This window comes from Phocoena sinus, chromosome X (assembly GCF_008692025.1).
Source record: "Phocoena sinus isolate mPhoSin1 chromosome X, mPhoSin1.pri, whole genome shotgun sequence".
Classification (NCBI taxonomy): domain Eukaryota; kingdom Metazoa; phylum Chordata; class Mammalia; order Artiodactyla; family Phocoenidae; genus Phocoena; species Phocoena sinus.
In genome coordinates, this window is record NC_045784.1 from 130,876,858 (window position 1) to 130,894,607 (window position 17,750).

General features: G+C 39.7%; 1 protein-coding gene across 2 annotated transcripts in view; it reads right to left on the minus strand.

Annotated features, from left to right (window-relative positions):
* The window catches only part of F8 (coagulation factor VIII), a 121,975-nt gene that overhangs the window by 49,687 nt on the left and 54,538 nt on the right, over positions 1 to 17,750 (minus strand). For both annotated transcript variants that reach the window (XM_032620284.1, XM_032620283.1), the window contains exon 14: positions 4,251 to 7,344. In XM_032620284.1, the coding sequence (XP_032476175.1) occupies positions 4,251 to 7,344 (3,094 nt within the window). The remainder of the gene's footprint in view (positions 1 to 4,250; positions 7,345 to 17,750) is intronic.

Below are 17,750 nucleotides of genomic sequence, written 5' to 3' on the forward strand. Positions count from 1 at the left end.
GCTGGGCACATATCTAGTAGTGGAACTGCACCATTTTCCATTTTCATCAGCAATGTATGAGAGTTCCATTTGCTCCAAATCTTCACAAACACTTGACATTGACTGTGTTTTTACATTTTTGGCCATTCTAGTGGTTGCATAGCAGTGTCTCTGTGGTTTTATTTTGCATTTCCCTGATTAATAATTAGGTTAATTTCTTATAGGTAGTAGCCATTTGGATTTCCTCTTGTGGAATTGCCTATCCAAGTTTGTTTTCTTCTTTTTTGTACCAATTTTTCTATTGGATAGTCAGCCTTTTTTTCTTATTAATTCAAAGGAGTACTCTATATATTCTTGATATAAGTCTTCGTTGGCCTTTTGTGCTGCAAACATCTTCCCTTCTGTGGCTATTTTTTCATTCTCTTTTTGTTACCTTTGGATGAGCATAAAGTCATAATTTTAATGTAGTGAAATTTATTTAAAAATTCTTCATGGTTAGTGCTTTTTGTATCTTAATATCAATTCTCTTTCTTTTCCTACCCTGAAGTTATTAAGATATTCTTTTACTTTTTTTCTTTCTAAGAGATTTAAGGTTTTATATTTATGTTTAGACTTGTAACCCACTGTTAGTGGATTTTTGTGTATAGTGCGAGTTAGGGATCCAGTTTAATGTATTTCCATATGGATATCAAAAAATTTCAGCACATTTATTGAAAACTGCTCTTCTGTGACACCTTTTCCATAAATCAAATGCCTATAAATGTGTGACTCTAGTTTTGGATTTTCTGTTCTCTTTCACTGACCTATTTGTTTACTCCTAAGCCAATTATCACATTACTATAGCTTTAAAATAAGTCTCAATATGTTATACAGCAATTCCTCCTATCTTGTTCCTTTTCCTCAAGAGGGTCTTGGCTATTCTTGGTGCTTTGCATTTTCTTAGTAACTTTAAAATCAGGCTTGTTGAGTTCTGCAAGAGAAAATACTTGTTGAGATTTTCACATAGGTTGTGCCGAATCTATAGATCGGTTTGGGGATAGTTTACATTTTCATAATATCGTATTTTCCAGTACATGTACATGGTATATCTTGGCATCTACTTAGGTCTTCTTTAAAGTTTCCCAATAAATTTCCATAGGTTTTTCCATAGAGGTCTTGAAAAATTTTTGTCATACTTATTTCTACGTACTTGTTACTATTTCATTCCATTGTAAATGACATGTTCTTTTAATTTCATTTTCTACCTGTCTGCTGCTACTATATCGATATATAATAGATTTTGTATATTGATTTTCAATTCTACAAACCTGCTAACCTTCCTAGTTAATTCTAATCACTTATTTGTAAACATTTTTTATATGTATAAAATCATATCATCCGTACTCAAGGACAGTTTTATTTCTTTCTTTTCAACCTTTATACCTTTTATATGTGTTTACTGCTTGAGTGTTCAGTACAGTATTGAATAGAAGTGATGATAATGATTGAGAATTTATCTATTTCTCTATTTAAGTCTGTCAAGTTTTGCTTTATGTATTTTAAAACTATATTATTAGGTTCATAGTAATTTAGGAATGTATGGCTGCCTATTGAATTGACTGTTTTATTATTATAACATTTCCTCCTTATCTCTACAAACCTCTTGCTTTAAAGTTTCCTTTCTACTTAACTGAGTACTTAGATTTTTAAAAAATATTTATTTATTTATTTGGTTGCACTGGGTCTTAGTTGCAGTTCGCCGGCTCCTTAGTTGCGGGATGTGGACTCCTTAGTTGTGGTTTCTTGCTTATTTTTCTTGTTTTATTTCATACCCAGTATCTTTGTGTGCTAGAAGTTGTATCTGGAATATTTGTGAAAATAACTTGAGGCCTAGAATGTTGGTTTCTTATACTAGAGAGGTTTTATGTATTCTTCAGCCAGATGTCTGCAGGCACTGCCAATCCAAGACATGCTTAAATTTTGATCAAGAATAGAGATTTCATGGACAACACAGATGACAAAAAACTGGGCTGTAAGTCAATGAAGTGCAAGTTAACTGGTTTACCATTACTTTGAGGATGTAGCCCTTTGGGGACCTAGCGTAAAGTGGGCACGGTTTACATCTACTTTTACTCCCTTATCATCCCATCAAGTCTTATTTGAATGCTATTAATAAGCTAATAACTCCTAAATTTATATCTTTAGCACAGACCTCTTCCTTGGATTCCAGACTCATATATCTAACTGCCTACTCAACATCTCAACTTGGGGACTTCCCTGGTGGTCCAGTGGTAAAGAATCCACCTTCCACTGCAGGGGACGTGGGTTCGATCCCTGGTCGGGGAACTAAGATCCCACATGCCACGGGGCAACTAAGCCCATGTGCCACAACTACTGAGCTCGCAAGCCTCAACTAGAGACCCCATGTGCCACAAACTACAGAGCCCACGTGCCCTGGAGCCAGCATGCCACAACTAGAGAGAAGCCCGCACGCCACAACGAAGAGCCTGTGCGCTGTAATGAAAAGATCCTGCATGCCTCAATGAAGATCCTGCGTGCCGCAACTAAGACCCAATGCAGCCAAAAAAAATTAAAAGAAATTTTTTAAAAACTCAACTTGGATCTCTAATAGGCATCTCAAGTTAAATATGTACAAAACAGACCCTTGAGTGTTTCCTCAAATAAATCTGTTCTGCTTCAAGCCTTCCACATCTCATTAAATGTCACTATCATCCACCTAGTTGCTCAGGACAAAACCCGAAAATCTTTGAGTCTTCTCTCACCATTCCTCTCCATACTCAATCTAACAGCAAGCCCTCTCTGCTTATCTTTAAATTATAATCAACATCCTTACATTCCTTTTGATTTTCACCACCACTACCCTGTTCTAATCAATAGCTTGATCGATGCTGGTGAGACTAATCCGGTGGAGAGTGAGAAACTGATGATGTAAGAGAGAACAAGGGACTTGCTGAAGCAACGTTTTTTATGAAGGGAGAAAGAATGGGATCGAGTGCAAAACTGGACAGTATATTGGTACAGATGTCAGTAAATGTGGTGTTGGAAGTCTGTGGAGTTCAGTGCAAAGCATCAGCTAGGAGTGAGAAGGGGTGCTGGAGAATGGGCAAAACGTGTTGGAGACTTAGGGAAAAAGCAGAAAATGTAAGATAGAGGTCCAGGAGAGCAGGAAATATTCTACGGTTGCTGTGCAGCAATAAGGGCTCATTTGAGGTAGAAAGCAAGGCTGGGAAGTGACAATGACTAATGAAGAGGGATAGCATCTACCCTTCCTCTAGGTCCTATATTATCTGACCACTGCTCATCTCTGCCAACTCATCTCCCTACCCCTGCACACACTTCCTTACTGTACTACATTCATGTTGGTCCTTTTTTGTTCCTCAAACATGCTAAACTTGTTTCATTCTCAGGGCCTTTGCATTTCCTGTTCCCTCTGCTGGAAATGTCTTCTCTCAGACCTCTGTTAGCTGACCTCTTGTCATCATTTAGGCCTCAACTCCACAAAGAGAATTTCTCTGACCGTTACAGCTAAAGTAACACCCCCGTCACTCTACCATATTATTCAAGTCTACCTTTTGAACGGCACCAAGATTCCCCTATTTAGTTTTCTGCTAATTTATTGTCCCTTGCTCTCCCAAGTAGAATGTAGGCTCCTACTTTGCTGCACTCCAGTGTCTATGCAAGTGTCTGGCATATAATAGGTGCTCAATAAATATTGGTTGACTGATTGACTCTCCTTATGTTTATCTTCCAAATGTCTCTGTGCTTTCTTTCCCCTGCCCAACCTCCCTCTGCTCCCCTAACAATCAAATCCTCCCACTTTGTCCTCTGGATCCCCAGTACTATGGAAAACAACTTTCCCTGCATCCTCAATCTCTTTACCACACACTTCACTGCTTCCTCCTGCCTCTATCAGGGCTCTCAGGAGACTAAACCTTACCCTGCAGCTCATAGGGCTGATAGGTGAGGCTGACTTTCTTCCTGCTCCCCATGGCTGCTTTTGACCCCCCTACCCTTTTGTAGATGCCTCTTCTTCACCATCCCACCAGAGTGAGTTTCATGCCATCTGGGTTTACCATCCCGTAACTCTCATTGTTAGTGTCATCATCTAATCTCCCATTTGCTCCTCAGCTTCATCTAGACTTTGCCATCTGGTTCTCAGTTTCCTCAATCTTTGGAGTCTCACTGCTGGTTGTGCCTTTCCTATTGTTTCAGCACCTGGTAAAGTCAAAGGTCACAACAGTAGGACAAAGGAATAATCAATGTACCCATACCTGTTTCTTAGTGCATGGGGGGATCTATTCATCCCATAATCCCAGAGCCGCTCCACTGCAGCAATAAAATAGTGTCGCGTTCTCTTTTGAAAGCTGCGGGGGTCCTGATTTTCACCCTCATCATAAATGTCAAAATCTTCTCTCTTCGTATCAAGTGAGAAAGTATCATCATAGTCAATTTTGTCTTCCTCTGGCTGAAAAGTAGTAAGGGTTATTTCCCTTTGATGGCGTTTCAAGACTGGTGGATTTTGAGACCACAACCTTCCAGTCCCTCCTTGCTTTACCCAGGTGGCTTCTCTTTGGGTCTTATCTTGTACTTCATTTATTGCTGCTATTGAATGATTGTTTTCACAAGGGTCCAGGGGCAAAATGATGTCTTTTGTCTTAAAAGCTCTGTGTTTTTGTGACTTCTCTAGGGATTTCTCTTCTCTTGGTATCAGGGTAGCATATTGGTTATCCCAAGCAAGGGGACCCAGCAGCTTGGGGGGAGTATTTTCAGAGCTTTCTGTTGCCCATTTCAGAAAGGGCACTTTTCCAGGTCTATTTACTTTATTCAATTTAACAAGTCCCTGTGTTTTCTGAAGGAATATCTCTTCCCTGAGATCCAGGTGGGCAGGAGAACCATTGCTAGTTTTTGTATGGAAAAAGTCTTCCTGATGAACAACTTTGCCAGATGCTTCAGGCAATTCTGGTTTCAAGAGAACAGAGTTCTCAAGTTTCTTGTACATGAGTAAGTTTGTGGCCCGTTTCCCTAGGGCGCTGATATTTCTTTGACCTCCAATCACTTCCAAGGTTAGGAAGGCTAAAGAAAGGTTATTTCTCTTGGCTCCTTGTAAGAAATGACTGCTTTCTTGGACCCCAGAACTCCTTTCCACAAAGCTATAACTACAGGCGGATGCTGGAGGATGAGAAGAGTTGTCTTGGGATGGAATCTTGGTCACATCTGTAGGTCTAATTGATGGGAATACTGAGACCTGTGCAATGGGTAATGCAGAGCCATTTGTTTGAATGTCATGACTCCTCACAGAACAATCTGATAAGAATGACTGAATAATGGCCCTTTTCTCCTTCCTGTTGTACTCTATCTGTGTGACGGTGCCCTGGGTCAAATATTTCATGTTTTTGGACCACTGAGTTGAGGTGTCATTCAAAATTACCCCCCTTTCAAACTTTATTTCTTCCAGTGGGAGTCTGAATTGCTTCAAATCCCGCTTATCACGTTGAGGTATAGCCTTCTGCTGACTTGGAATAGGAGACATCTTTGTGGTGCTTGGATATTTATCTAGCATTTTCTTTGTTTGATTTCCCAAGTCTTCCAAGTTTGCTTCCTCCGTTATTTTTGAGAAATGGGCCATGTGAATCCCTGCTCTTTTTGCTGAGCCATTCAATGACCTGGTGTCTTGAAGTACTGGAGAATATGTCTCCTCATCTAAACCTTCTACATTTTGCTTAGTGCTTAGTGAAAAAAGGTTCTTCAGAAAATTCTTAGTTCCAGTCACTGTATACACCTGAGGCAGAACTACATTCTCTTGGATTGATTTTTCTTTCCTTTCTATCTCTTCCTGAGACTTTTTTTCTTGATTCTGTGTATCATTTTCTTGGACATTAGCCAAGTTAGTGAGAGATACGTTCTTGCTATTTGGAAAAATCATCGCTTTAAGACCTGTGCCCTTGCTAAATTCATCCTCTCCTACTAACACCTTATTCTTCTCTGACAAGAAATTCTGATCTTTCACAGGTTTTTCTGATCCCGATGATGTTAATTGCTTTGGATTGGGCCTTTGCCCAGAACTTAGGGAGTTCTTGCCATGGGTCCTTTTTATCCAATCTGTTGAATCTGGCAAGAACAGAGTCTTGAAGAACGATGTATCTGGATATTCCGCATCTAGTGGCACAGAGCCTTCTTTGTTTTGGTGGACCATTTCCATATTTTTTGACGAAGTAGTTTTATTTGACACATGATTTAGTCCCAAAGCTGTAGTATTTTTGTCCATAAACATTTCATCATGAATTAAGGAAGTTACTTCTTGAAACTCAGTATTACTTTCTAACATAATATCTTGCCAAGCTGATGTACTATTCTCAATTAATAATGCTGGGTCATCAATGTGAGTCTTTGTATTAGTTGTTGAGTTAACTGGTGCCTTGTTTGTCTTTACTAAAGAGACATTAACTTGAAATAAAGCATCATCTTTGGTCAATGAAGCAGGTCCACGAACTCTTTCCTTTTTAAATAACCTATCACTCTCCACTGATAATACATTTTCTCCCAGTGAACTTTCTTGACTATTTGTTAAAACTGCTTCTAATGACTTGGAATCATTATCTTCTTTACTCAAGCCCAAAGGTACACCAGACCCAATAAAGTGAGATGAATTTTTGCCAAATACAATGGCACCTAATTGACTACTAAAATTAACTGGCATATTTGGGGGTCCTAAGGAACCTGTCTTTTCAGTACCTGCTGACAACTTGTCTGATGGAATTGTTGGTGGAGTCATTAGGTTGTTCGATGAACTAGAAATTTTAAAGTCAAGTTTCTTCAACTCTACTGTTATAGTTGTCCCCAAATTCTCATTCAATCTTAACGGCAGCTCTGGCTCAGGCGTAGATACTCTTTTCCCACTGTGGTGGAGCTCTGGTGTGAGATGTACCACTTCAGACGGGCGATTGTTTCTTTCTATTGCTCTAGGTAAATGATCATTAGCCTTATTTCTGGCTTCTTGGAGATCAGATAAGGATAATCCATGTGGAGTAGGATTCTGTCCCAAGAGCACCAACAAATCACTAGAGAGGACACTTTGTTCTTTAAGCAGCTGCATCCTCTCTCCAGACTGAGGGTCAGTCTTCTCTACATCATTTTCTGGAGTTGTGGTGGCTTTGAATTGCATTTGCCTAGTGCTAGGGTGCCTTGAATTCTGGGAGAAGCTTCTGGGTTCAATGACATTGTTTTCATTCAGCAAGAAGGTTGGAATATCTTCATATGTGTCCTCATAATAATCACCAGTGTTTCTGTCACAACTATAAACCTTCAGTAAGGCTGTCATGCCTCTGTTCCGAAAGTCTGAGTTGTGGCACCCCAGAACCCACAGACCTGGAGATGAGGAAGAATAAGACTCTGGTTACTCATAACCCAGGTCCCAAGCAAGATCTGTGTTAGAGGTTCTCTTCTATTCCCAGATAAATGAAAAAATACTACTCAGTACCATTATATTGCAGGTTGTTAGGTTAAGTCCCTGACACATGGAACAGTAGTACAACAATGGTAGTAAAAGTGGTTTTGCATTGCTGCTGTTGTGGTATATCTGTTTGTGACCACAAGAAAGGGCTGTGATTTAAAATGAATATATATATATATATATATATGGATAAAAATGGAGAAGTGTAATTATACACAATAGTGGAGAGTCTTACTAGTCACACAGAACTCTTTGGTGACAAGGGAGCAGGACTTAGGTTTAGGATACAAATAACATAAAATCCCACCACAGTTCTAGCAATATTAATTTCTACTATGAACAGGATTATCTGAGTAAAAGAATTTCATGGTGGTAAAGTATATGCATAAACATAAATGAAAACAAATACACCTTTACTAAGCTATCCATCAGGTACCTGAACAGTCTCATCAAGTCACAATATTTGCAAGCAAAATCTTAACTGAATACAGCTTTTCCTCAAAGAGAAAACTTTTCTCAAAGTATATTTCCACAGAGCCCTATGAGACAATGGGATGCCCATGGAAAAGGTTCCTGTGGTCAAACATTCTGGAATTAATGCACACTGCAATCTATGTGCAGCCAGATAATCACTCGAATGGGAAATGAGAATAAAGAGATTTTCTAATATACAAGGATTCAGAATATCTACCTCTAATTCAGCCATTTTCAGGAAGTGATTAGAGAATGTCTTCTACCAAAATAAAGGAGTATATTAAAAAATACGAAGACATGGGATACAAAAACCCAATTTCATGATATTTAAAGCATATTTTTGATGGTATAAAACCATGTTGGGTCAGAGTAGACCAGGACTGGAGCTGAAATGAGTAATTTAAATAAGGTTTTTCACTTTAAAAATTCCACTGTTATAACTTAGATAAATCTAATACTTCCTTTTCCTGAGGAAGACAGTAATTGGGTGAGAAAAGGGGAAATGAAACTCCATAAACAGGTCTAGAATGACATCCGCCATACTCTGAGAAGGGCCTGGGATTGGGAATAGTGATTAAGAGGAACTTTAGTTATATCTGTACTGGTTGAATTTTTAATGAGAACATATTTTTATATTACATGTGTGAATAAAAATAAATTAAAACATTATAGTAATTAATTAATAAATTTCAATCCAAGAGCTTAAAGAAGAGTTGATTCTGATTAAAACTCAATAAAATAAATAACCAAATAAAAATAAGAAATTCCACACATATAAAATTTGAAATAAGGAAGGAGATATAACCACAGATGCAAAGAAAATTAACTTATATTTCCCTTGGAGACACCTCAGCTGCCAATCTCCCACTCCAACTTCTGAAACAACAGGCATAAGATGCCTGGCCAAGTTTGAGATTTGGTCAGCACTACAACTATACGGACCTGCCTCCAACCTCAGTGATATAACTGGGGCTTTCAATGAACTAATTAATTTTTTAGGCTGATATTCAATCCTGGAGCTAGTTCCTATCAAAATAACCTAGAGAGACAGAGCCCAGCTGATCACAAGTGGGTAGGAGCACACCTCAGGCTTCATTAGGCAAGAGCTCTTTAATGATAGTGCAATATCCCTAGCATGGAATATTAACCAATTTTTTAAAATGATGATGTTCATCTATATTTAGTGATATAGAAAAACATCAAATACATTATTAAGTGAGGGGAAAAAAAGATTACAAAACATGATATAATCACCATTCTGCTATCTGTTTCTGTGAGTTCTACTTTTTCTTTTTTTCAAAAAGATTTCCCATAGTAGTGATTCCATACAATATTTGTCTTGGTCTGGCTTATTTCACTTAGCATAATGCCCTCCATTTATCATTATTACAAAATATTGGCTATATTCCCTCTGTCACAGTATATATCCTTGTAGCTTATTTATTTTATACATCGTAGTTTGTACCTCTTAATCCCCTTTCCCTATCGTGCCCCTCCCCCCTTCCCTCTCTCCACTGGTAACCACTAGTTTGTTCTCTATATCTGTGAGTCCGCTGCTTTTTTGTTATCTTCACTAGTTTGTCATATTTTTTAGATTCCACATATAAGTGATATCATACAGTATTTGTCTTTCTCTGTCTCACATATTTCACTTAGCATAATACCCTCCAACTCCATGCATGTTGCTGCAAAGGGCAAAACTTCATTTTTCAATGACTGAGTAGTATTCCATTGTGTGTGTATATATATATATATATATATATATATATATATATATATATACACACATATATATATATATTCCATTGTGTATATGTATGTATGTGTGTGTATATATATATATATATATCCATCTGTTGATGGACACTTAGGTTGGCAATTGTAAATAATGCTGTTATGAACATTGGGGTACCCATCTTTTTTTTCAATTAGAGTTTTCTTTTTTTTTTTTTTGGATATATACCCAGGAGTGGAATTGCTGGGTCATACAGTAGTTCTATTTTTAGTTCTTTGAGAACTCTGCATACTGTTTTCCATGGTGGCTGCACCAATTTGCATTCCCACCAATATTGTGTTAGCCTTTCATTTTTCCACTTCCTTGCCAACATTTGCTATTTCTTGTCTTTTTGATGATGGCCGTTCTGACAAGTGTGAGGTGATATCTTATTGTGGTTTTGATTTGCATTCCTCTGATGATTAATGATGGTGAGCACCTTTTCATGTGCCTCTCAGCCATCTGTAAGTCTTCCTTGGAAAAATGTCTATTCAGGCTTTCTGACCATTCTTTAAATTGGGTTGTTTGTTTTTTTGATGTTGAGTTGTGTGAGCTGTTTACATATTTTGGATATTAACCCCTTGTTGGTCATATCATTTGCAAATATTTTCTCCCATTCAGTAAGTTGTCTTTTTAAAAAAATATTTATTTATTTGGCTGCATTGGGTCTTAGTTTCAGCATGTGGGATCTTTTGTGGTGGCAGGCGGGCTTCTCTCTAGTTGTGGCGCATGGGCTCTAGAGCGCACATCGGCTTAGTTGCCCCGTGGCATGTGGGATCTTAGTTCCCTGACCAGGGATCGAACCCACATCCCCTGCATTGGAAGGCGGATTCTTAACCACTGGACCACCAGGGAAGTCCCAGTAGGTGGTCTTTTTGTTTTTGTTTTGTCGATGGTTTCCTTTGCTGTGCAAAAGCTTTAAGTTTAATTAGGTCCCATTTGTTTATTTTTGCTTTTATCTCCTTTAAGAGACAGATCCAAAACAATAGTGCTACTATTTATGTCGTAGAGTGTCTCATCTATGTTTTTTTTCTAGGAGTTTTATCGTATCTGGTCTCACATTTAGGTCTTTAATTTATTTTGAGTTTATTTTCGTATATGGTCTTAGAGAATTTCTAATATCGTTCTCTTACATGTATCTGTCCAGTTTTCCCAGCTCTACTCATTGAAGGGACGGTCTTTTCTCCATTGTATATTCTTGCACCCTTCGTTGTAGATTGACCAGAAGTGTGTGGGTTTATTTCTGCGCTCTCTATCGTGTTCCATTGATCTATATTTCTGTTTTTTGTTTTGGCTATTCATTATCTTTTGTGTTTACATATAAATTTAAAAATTTTTTGTTCTAGTTCTGTGAAAAATGCTATTGGTAATTTGATAGGGATTGCATTGGATCTGTAGATTGCCTTGGGTAGTATAGTCATTTTCACAATGTTGATTCTTCTAATCCAAGAACATGGTATATCTTTCCATCTGTTTGTGTCACCTTTGATTTCTTTCATCAGCATCTTATAGATTTCTGAGTACAGGTCTTTTGCCTCCTTAAGCAGGTTTATTCCTAGGTATTTTATTCTTTATTATGTGATTGTAAATGGGATTGTTTCCTTAATTTCTCTTTCTGATAGTTTGTTGTTAGTGTATAGAAATGCAACAGATTTTCTGTATATTATTTTTGGACCCTACAACTTTACTGAATTAATTGATGAGCTCTAGTAGTTTTTTGGTGGTGTCTTTAGGATTTTCTACGTATAGTGTCGTGTCATCTGCAAATAGTGATAGCAAATAGTGACAAAGAGTGACACCTGTTGGTGGGTGAAGCTGGTCCCAAGGCTAGAGCAGGCTCACTGGAGGACAGGGCCAGAGTCCAGGGGATTCTGGGGCTGGTGCCTGCCCACTGGTGGGTGAAGCTGGGTCCCAGGGTCTCTGGCTGGAGGTCGCTGGGGGTCCCGGGTCTGGTGCCTGCACACTGGTTTGTGGGGCAGATCCCGTGCCCTCTGGTGGACAGGGCCATGTCCAGGGGCAGCTGTGGGCTCAGGGGGTCTTAAGGCAGCCTGCCTGTTGGTGGGTGGGGCTGTGCCCATGCCCAGTTAGTTGCTTGGCATGAGGTGTCTCAGCACTTTTGCCTACAGGCAGGGATGGGTCCTGAGGCTTATAAGCTAGAGGGAGGATTTCACAATGGTGCTTACCAGCACCAGTGTCCTCCTGGTAGAATCAGCTCCCCAAATGGCTGCCACCAGTGTCTGTGTCCCCAGGGTGAGCTGCAGTTGCCTCCTACCTCTCTGGGAGACTCTCCAGATCAGCAGGTAGCTCTGACCCAGGCTCCTATTACTGCTTCTGCCCTGGATCCCAGAGCATGTGAGAGTTTGTGTGCGCCCTTTAAGAGTACAGTTTCTACTTTCCACAGCTCTCTGGGACTCTCAAGAGTGAGCCCTGCTGGTCTTCAAAGCCAAATGCTCTGGGGGCTCGTTTTCCCAGTATATGACCCACAGGCTATGGAGCCCAACATAGGGTCAGACCCCTCTCTCATTGGGGAGAACCTCTGCAATGGTACTTATCCTCCCGTTTGTGAATTGTCCACCCAGGGGTATGGGATTTGACTATATCATGATGATGCCCCTCCTACCCATCTTATTGTGGTTCCTTCTTTATATCTTTAGTTGTAGACAATCTTTTCTGGTAGGTTCCAGTCTTTTCCACTGATGGTTGTTCTGAAAATAGTTGTGATTCGGTGTGCCTGTGAGAGCAGGTGAGCTCAGGGTCTTTCTACTCTTCCATTCATTCATCAATGGACACTTAGGTTGTTTCCACGTTTTGGCTATTGTGAATAATGTTGCAATAAACATGGGAGTGCAGATATCTCTTCAAGATCCTGATTTCATTTCCCTTGTATGTATACCAGAAGTGGGATTGCTGGATCATATGGTAGTTCTATTTTTAATTTTTTGAGGAACCTCCATACTGTTCTCCATAATGGCTGCACCAATTTATATTCCCACCAACAATGCACAAGGATGCCCTTTTCTCTCTTTCTTTCTTTTTAAAAAAATATTCATTTATGTATTTGGCTGTGCTGGGTCTTAGTTGCGGCACACAGGATCTTCATTGTGACATGCGGGATCTTTAGTTGTGGCATGCAGGATCTAGTTCCCTGACCAGGGATTGAACCCAGGCCCCCTGCATTGGGAGCATGGAGTCTTAACCACTGGACCACCAGGCAAGTACCAAGGATTCCCCCTTCTCCACACCTTTGCCAACACTTATTATCATGTGATTTTTTTGATAATAGCCATTTTGACAGGTCTGAGCTGATATCTCACTGTGGTTTTGATTTGCATTTCCCTGATGATTAGTGATGTTGAGAACATTTTCATATACCTGTTGGTCACTTGTATGTCTTCTCTGGAAAAATTTAATGGTATTCCATAAATCCTGTAGGCTTTCTTCATTCCTTTTTTTCCTCCTCTTGACTGGATAATTTCCTGCCTCCCTCCCTCTTTCTCTCTTTCTTTCTTCTGCAGTTCAGCAGCTCCAGTTCCAGGGAGGGCACAACAGCATAGTCTCCATGCAGTTCTGTCAGTTGAGGTCAATGTCAGTGAAGACTGTGGAGGGTCCTTGATGGTCAAGGCTGTGAGTGTCTGTGATGGAAGTAGTGGTGAGGGTTGTTGGCCTCCTAGATGGCAAAGGATGCTGGGGTCCTCTTGATCATCTTTTCACCCACAGACTGAGGTCCTAGCTGAGGGGATTCTTCTTGGTGCTGTGTCTGGCATGTGAGCACACAGGCCTTGATGGCAGTGCTGGGTTCTGGGACAGAGATGTACATGCATTGATGGTGGTGCCAGTGTTTGGGGTGCAGGTGCTCAGAGTGACAGTGTAGTTCATGGTTCCTGAGCTTGGAGTGTGAGCACATCTGCTGTAGTGGTGCCAGTTTCAAAGGCACAGGCATGCACAGATCGCCAATGAAGCTGGGGTCCACATTCTCTTAGGGCATGCCACATCAGCTCAGGTCCTGGTGGGTGGGGTGCAGTGGTGTCTTGGTGCTTGGAGGGGCAAGGTAGAGCAGCAACATGGGCCCCAGGGATGATGGGGTCCTCAGGCTCTGAGTTGCAAGCACACCAGCAACTCAAGCCCTGAAGATGGTGGGTGCTGGGGGAGGCCTAAGCCCTGAGGGGAGGATGCAGCTCCTCCTCTGGGGGGAGTGCAGCGGCTTGGACTCTGAGCAGGTCCATCAGGTGGTGAAGGCTGCTGGTGTTCCTGGTGGTGACAAGAGGTGTTACAGTTCTCCTGTTGTCCTTTCCCCATGGGAAGAAATCCCTTAGAGGGGATCCCCTTTGGCACCAAGCTGCTTCAGACTGAGGGACAGAATGACACAAGTAAAATTTTTGATACGCTCTTCTATTTGGCCATCCTCATCTTTGTGCTCCACAGTGTTTCTGATACTTCTTCATTCTGTTCTAAATTTGTCCAAGAGCTATTTTCATTGGTATGTACACAGTGCAAATAGTATTCACAATTTCAGGAGAAATGAAGACTTTTTAGACAAGCAAAACCTGATAAAATTAATTAACCAGCAGACGTGCACTATAAGAAATGTTAAGGAGATGATACACTATAAATGTAAGCGCATAGATAGGTTGAAAGTACCAGAATGGAAAAAGTATACACCACACAAACATTAACCAAAATAAAGGTGACTGAGGCACATAAATTTCAGAAAAAGCAGATATTATGGCAACAAGTACTACTTCAGAAAAAGAAGGACATTTCACAATGATAACATGGTTAATTTAACAAGAGTACATAACAATCTTAAATTTGTAAGCACCTGATTTTATTTTGCCTCACTTATTTTGAAACAACAAACCCAACAATTACAGGTAGAGCTCTTAGCATAGTTCTCTCAGTAACTGTAAGAAGCAGACAAAACATCAGTAAACTTATAAGGATTTTAACAAAATGATAAAGCAACTTGACATACATGGAACAGTTCACCTAACAACTGCAAAGACACATTCATCTTAAGTTCCAACGGGCCATTAGCCAAAGTAAACCATATGCTGGGCATAAAGCAAGTCTCACCACACTTCAAAGAACTCAAATCATGTAGAGTATATTATATGACCACAGTGAAGTAAAAATATGAAATGAGCAACAGAAAACTAGAAAATATCCATATGTTTAGGAATTTAGTAAACCAGTTTTAATAATTATGAATAAAAGAAGTCACAATGGATATTAGAAAAAATTTCTAATATTTTAATATAATTGATAACAAAAATGACCCATCAAAACTTCTGATATGTGGGGTTTTTCCCTGCTCTTACCAGTTTTATTCAAAATTAAGGCACAGAAAAAAAGAAATAAAAGGCATAAGTGTTGGAAAGGAAAAGCTGAAACTGTCAATATTTGCAACAATTTGATTGTGTACAAGAAAATCTTATGGGACTCTATAAAATAATTGCCAGGTCTTACAGTGAATTTAGCAAGGCTGCAAGATACAAGGTCAATATACAACAATTAATTGTATATCTTTTGCGTATATGTTCCAGCAAAACGTTATTTACAGAAACAGGTGACCAACCTGCTCACTAGTTTCTTTTTTTATTGAGATATAATTGATAGATACCACTGTGTAAGTTTAACCTTTACAGTGTATTGATTTGATACATTTATATACTGCAACATGGATTACCATCATAGTGGTAGCTATGTGCCTTTATCACATCACATAATTATCATCTTTTTGTGGTGATATGCGGTTAAAGCAGGGTGTAAAGTGAGCTGCAAGAATGATGTACTGATAGGGAATTCCCTGGCAGTGCATTGGTTAAGAATCCACCTGCCAATGCCAGGGACACGGGTTTGAGCCCTGGTCCGGGAAGACCCCACATGCCACGGAGCAACTAAGCCCGTGCGCCACAACTACTGAAGCCCGCGCACCTGGAGCCCATGCTCTGCAACAAGAGAAGCCACCGCAATGAGAACCCCGCACACCGCAACGAAGAGTAGTCCCCGTTCGCTGCAACTAGAGAAAGCCCGCATGCAGCAATGAAAGACCCAATGCAGCTGAAAATAAATAAATTTTTAAAAATAAATAAATAAAATTTAAAAAAAAGAATGATGCACTGACACATATCACAACGTGGATGACTCTGGCTGAGTGAAAATTATGCCAAGTGAAATAAGCCAGACACAAAAGGACAAATAAAAGGGATCAGACTTTTCCCTCAAGACACATAAAGCAGAGTTTTAATTTGTCTTTAGAATTTAAGTGATCACCAAAGTAGTTTAAAAGCTTCTCAAAATATTGATATTTTAAATATCTTTCTCTGACTACACACAGACACACACACACACACACACACACACACACACACACTTTCTTTCTTTGGGTTCGACAATTACAACCATATTATGCATACTGTTTTATAATATTTTTGCAGGTATTTAATTCATTCATTCATCAAAAAAAACGTTTATTAAGCGTCTACTATAGGCCAGGCACTGTAAACATTCGGGATTCAGTGATGAGCAAGATAACAAGGTCCCTGTCCTTAGAGACCTTACAACTTAGCTGGAAAACAGATAACAAAGACATAAACACGAATAAACAAGATACTTTCAGAGGTGTTATTGGAGTTTTGTCAGGTTCTTCACTCACTTCTTACAAAACTGCATTTCTTGAAGTAAGATAAATTTCTGGGTATGAAGGTGAATCTATATTTTTATATGCTGAGATTGGTTTTTATTCCCAAGAAATTTCCCCATGAGAATTTATCTCCAGAAAAGCCATAAGTGTAAGAGAATAACTACAGTATGTAGGTAGTTTTATGTACTTCCCTCTGCAGATGATGGGGGTGGGAGGGACAAGGAGCCCTTGTTACTCAGCTGCAACAGTGTGTCTTAGATTTAGGCCGGGCCTCTGTTCCTCCTGTACACTGGGCTGGTGCTCTCAAAAGCAATGAGATATCATCTCACACCAGTCAGAATGGCCATCATCAAAAAATCTAGAAACAATAAATGCTGGAGAGGGTGTGGAGAAAAGGGAACACCCTTGCACTGCTGGTGGGAATGTGAATCGGTACAGCCACTATGGAGAACAGTATGGAGGTTCCTTAAAAAACTACAAATAGAACTACCATACGACCCAGAAATCCCACTACTGGGCATATACCCTGAGAAAACCATAATTCTAAAAGAGTCATGTACCAAAATGTTCATTGCAGCTCTCTTTACAATAGCCAGGAGATGGAAACAACCTAAGTGTCCATCATCGGATGAATGGATAAAGAAGATGTGGCACATATATACAATGGAATATTAGTCAGCCATAAAAAGAAACGAAATTGAGCTATTTGTAATGAGGTGGATAGACCTAGAGTCTGTCATACAGAGTGAAGTCAGAAAGAGAGAGACAAATACCATATGCTAACACATATATATGGAATTTAAGAAAAAAAATGTCATGAAGAACCTAGGGGTAAGACAGGAATAAAGACACAGACCTACTAGAGAATGGACTTGAGGATATGGAGAGGGGGAAGGGTGAGCTGTGACAAAGCGAGAGAGTGGCATGGACATATATACACTACCAAACGTAAAACAGATAGCTAGTGGGAAGCAGCCGCATAGCACAGGGAGATCAGCTCAGTGCTTTGTGACCACCTAGAGGGGTGGGATAGGGAGGGTGGGAGGGAGGGAGACGCAAGAGGGAAGAGATATGGGAACATATGTATATGTATAACTGATTCACTTTGTTATAAAGCAGAAACTAACACACCATTGTAAAGCAATTATACCCCAATAAAGATGTTAAAAAAAAACAAAAAGCCTTGCGGTAGTTATGGAGAGAGAGGGCGAGAAGCTGACAGCCACATTCGTCCAGAAGGCTGCACAGTGGTTTGATGTTATGTGTGCAGAAGGAGATAATGATGTACTTCCCAGCAATAGCAACGTCCACAAGGCACACGGAAACACGTTTAGTCCCTGTGTGTTAACTGCATGTATATTCACCGCTACAGTTTAGTAAACACACTTAAACTTTTGGCCGATGGCAAGTAAAAGCACTTTTTAGAACAA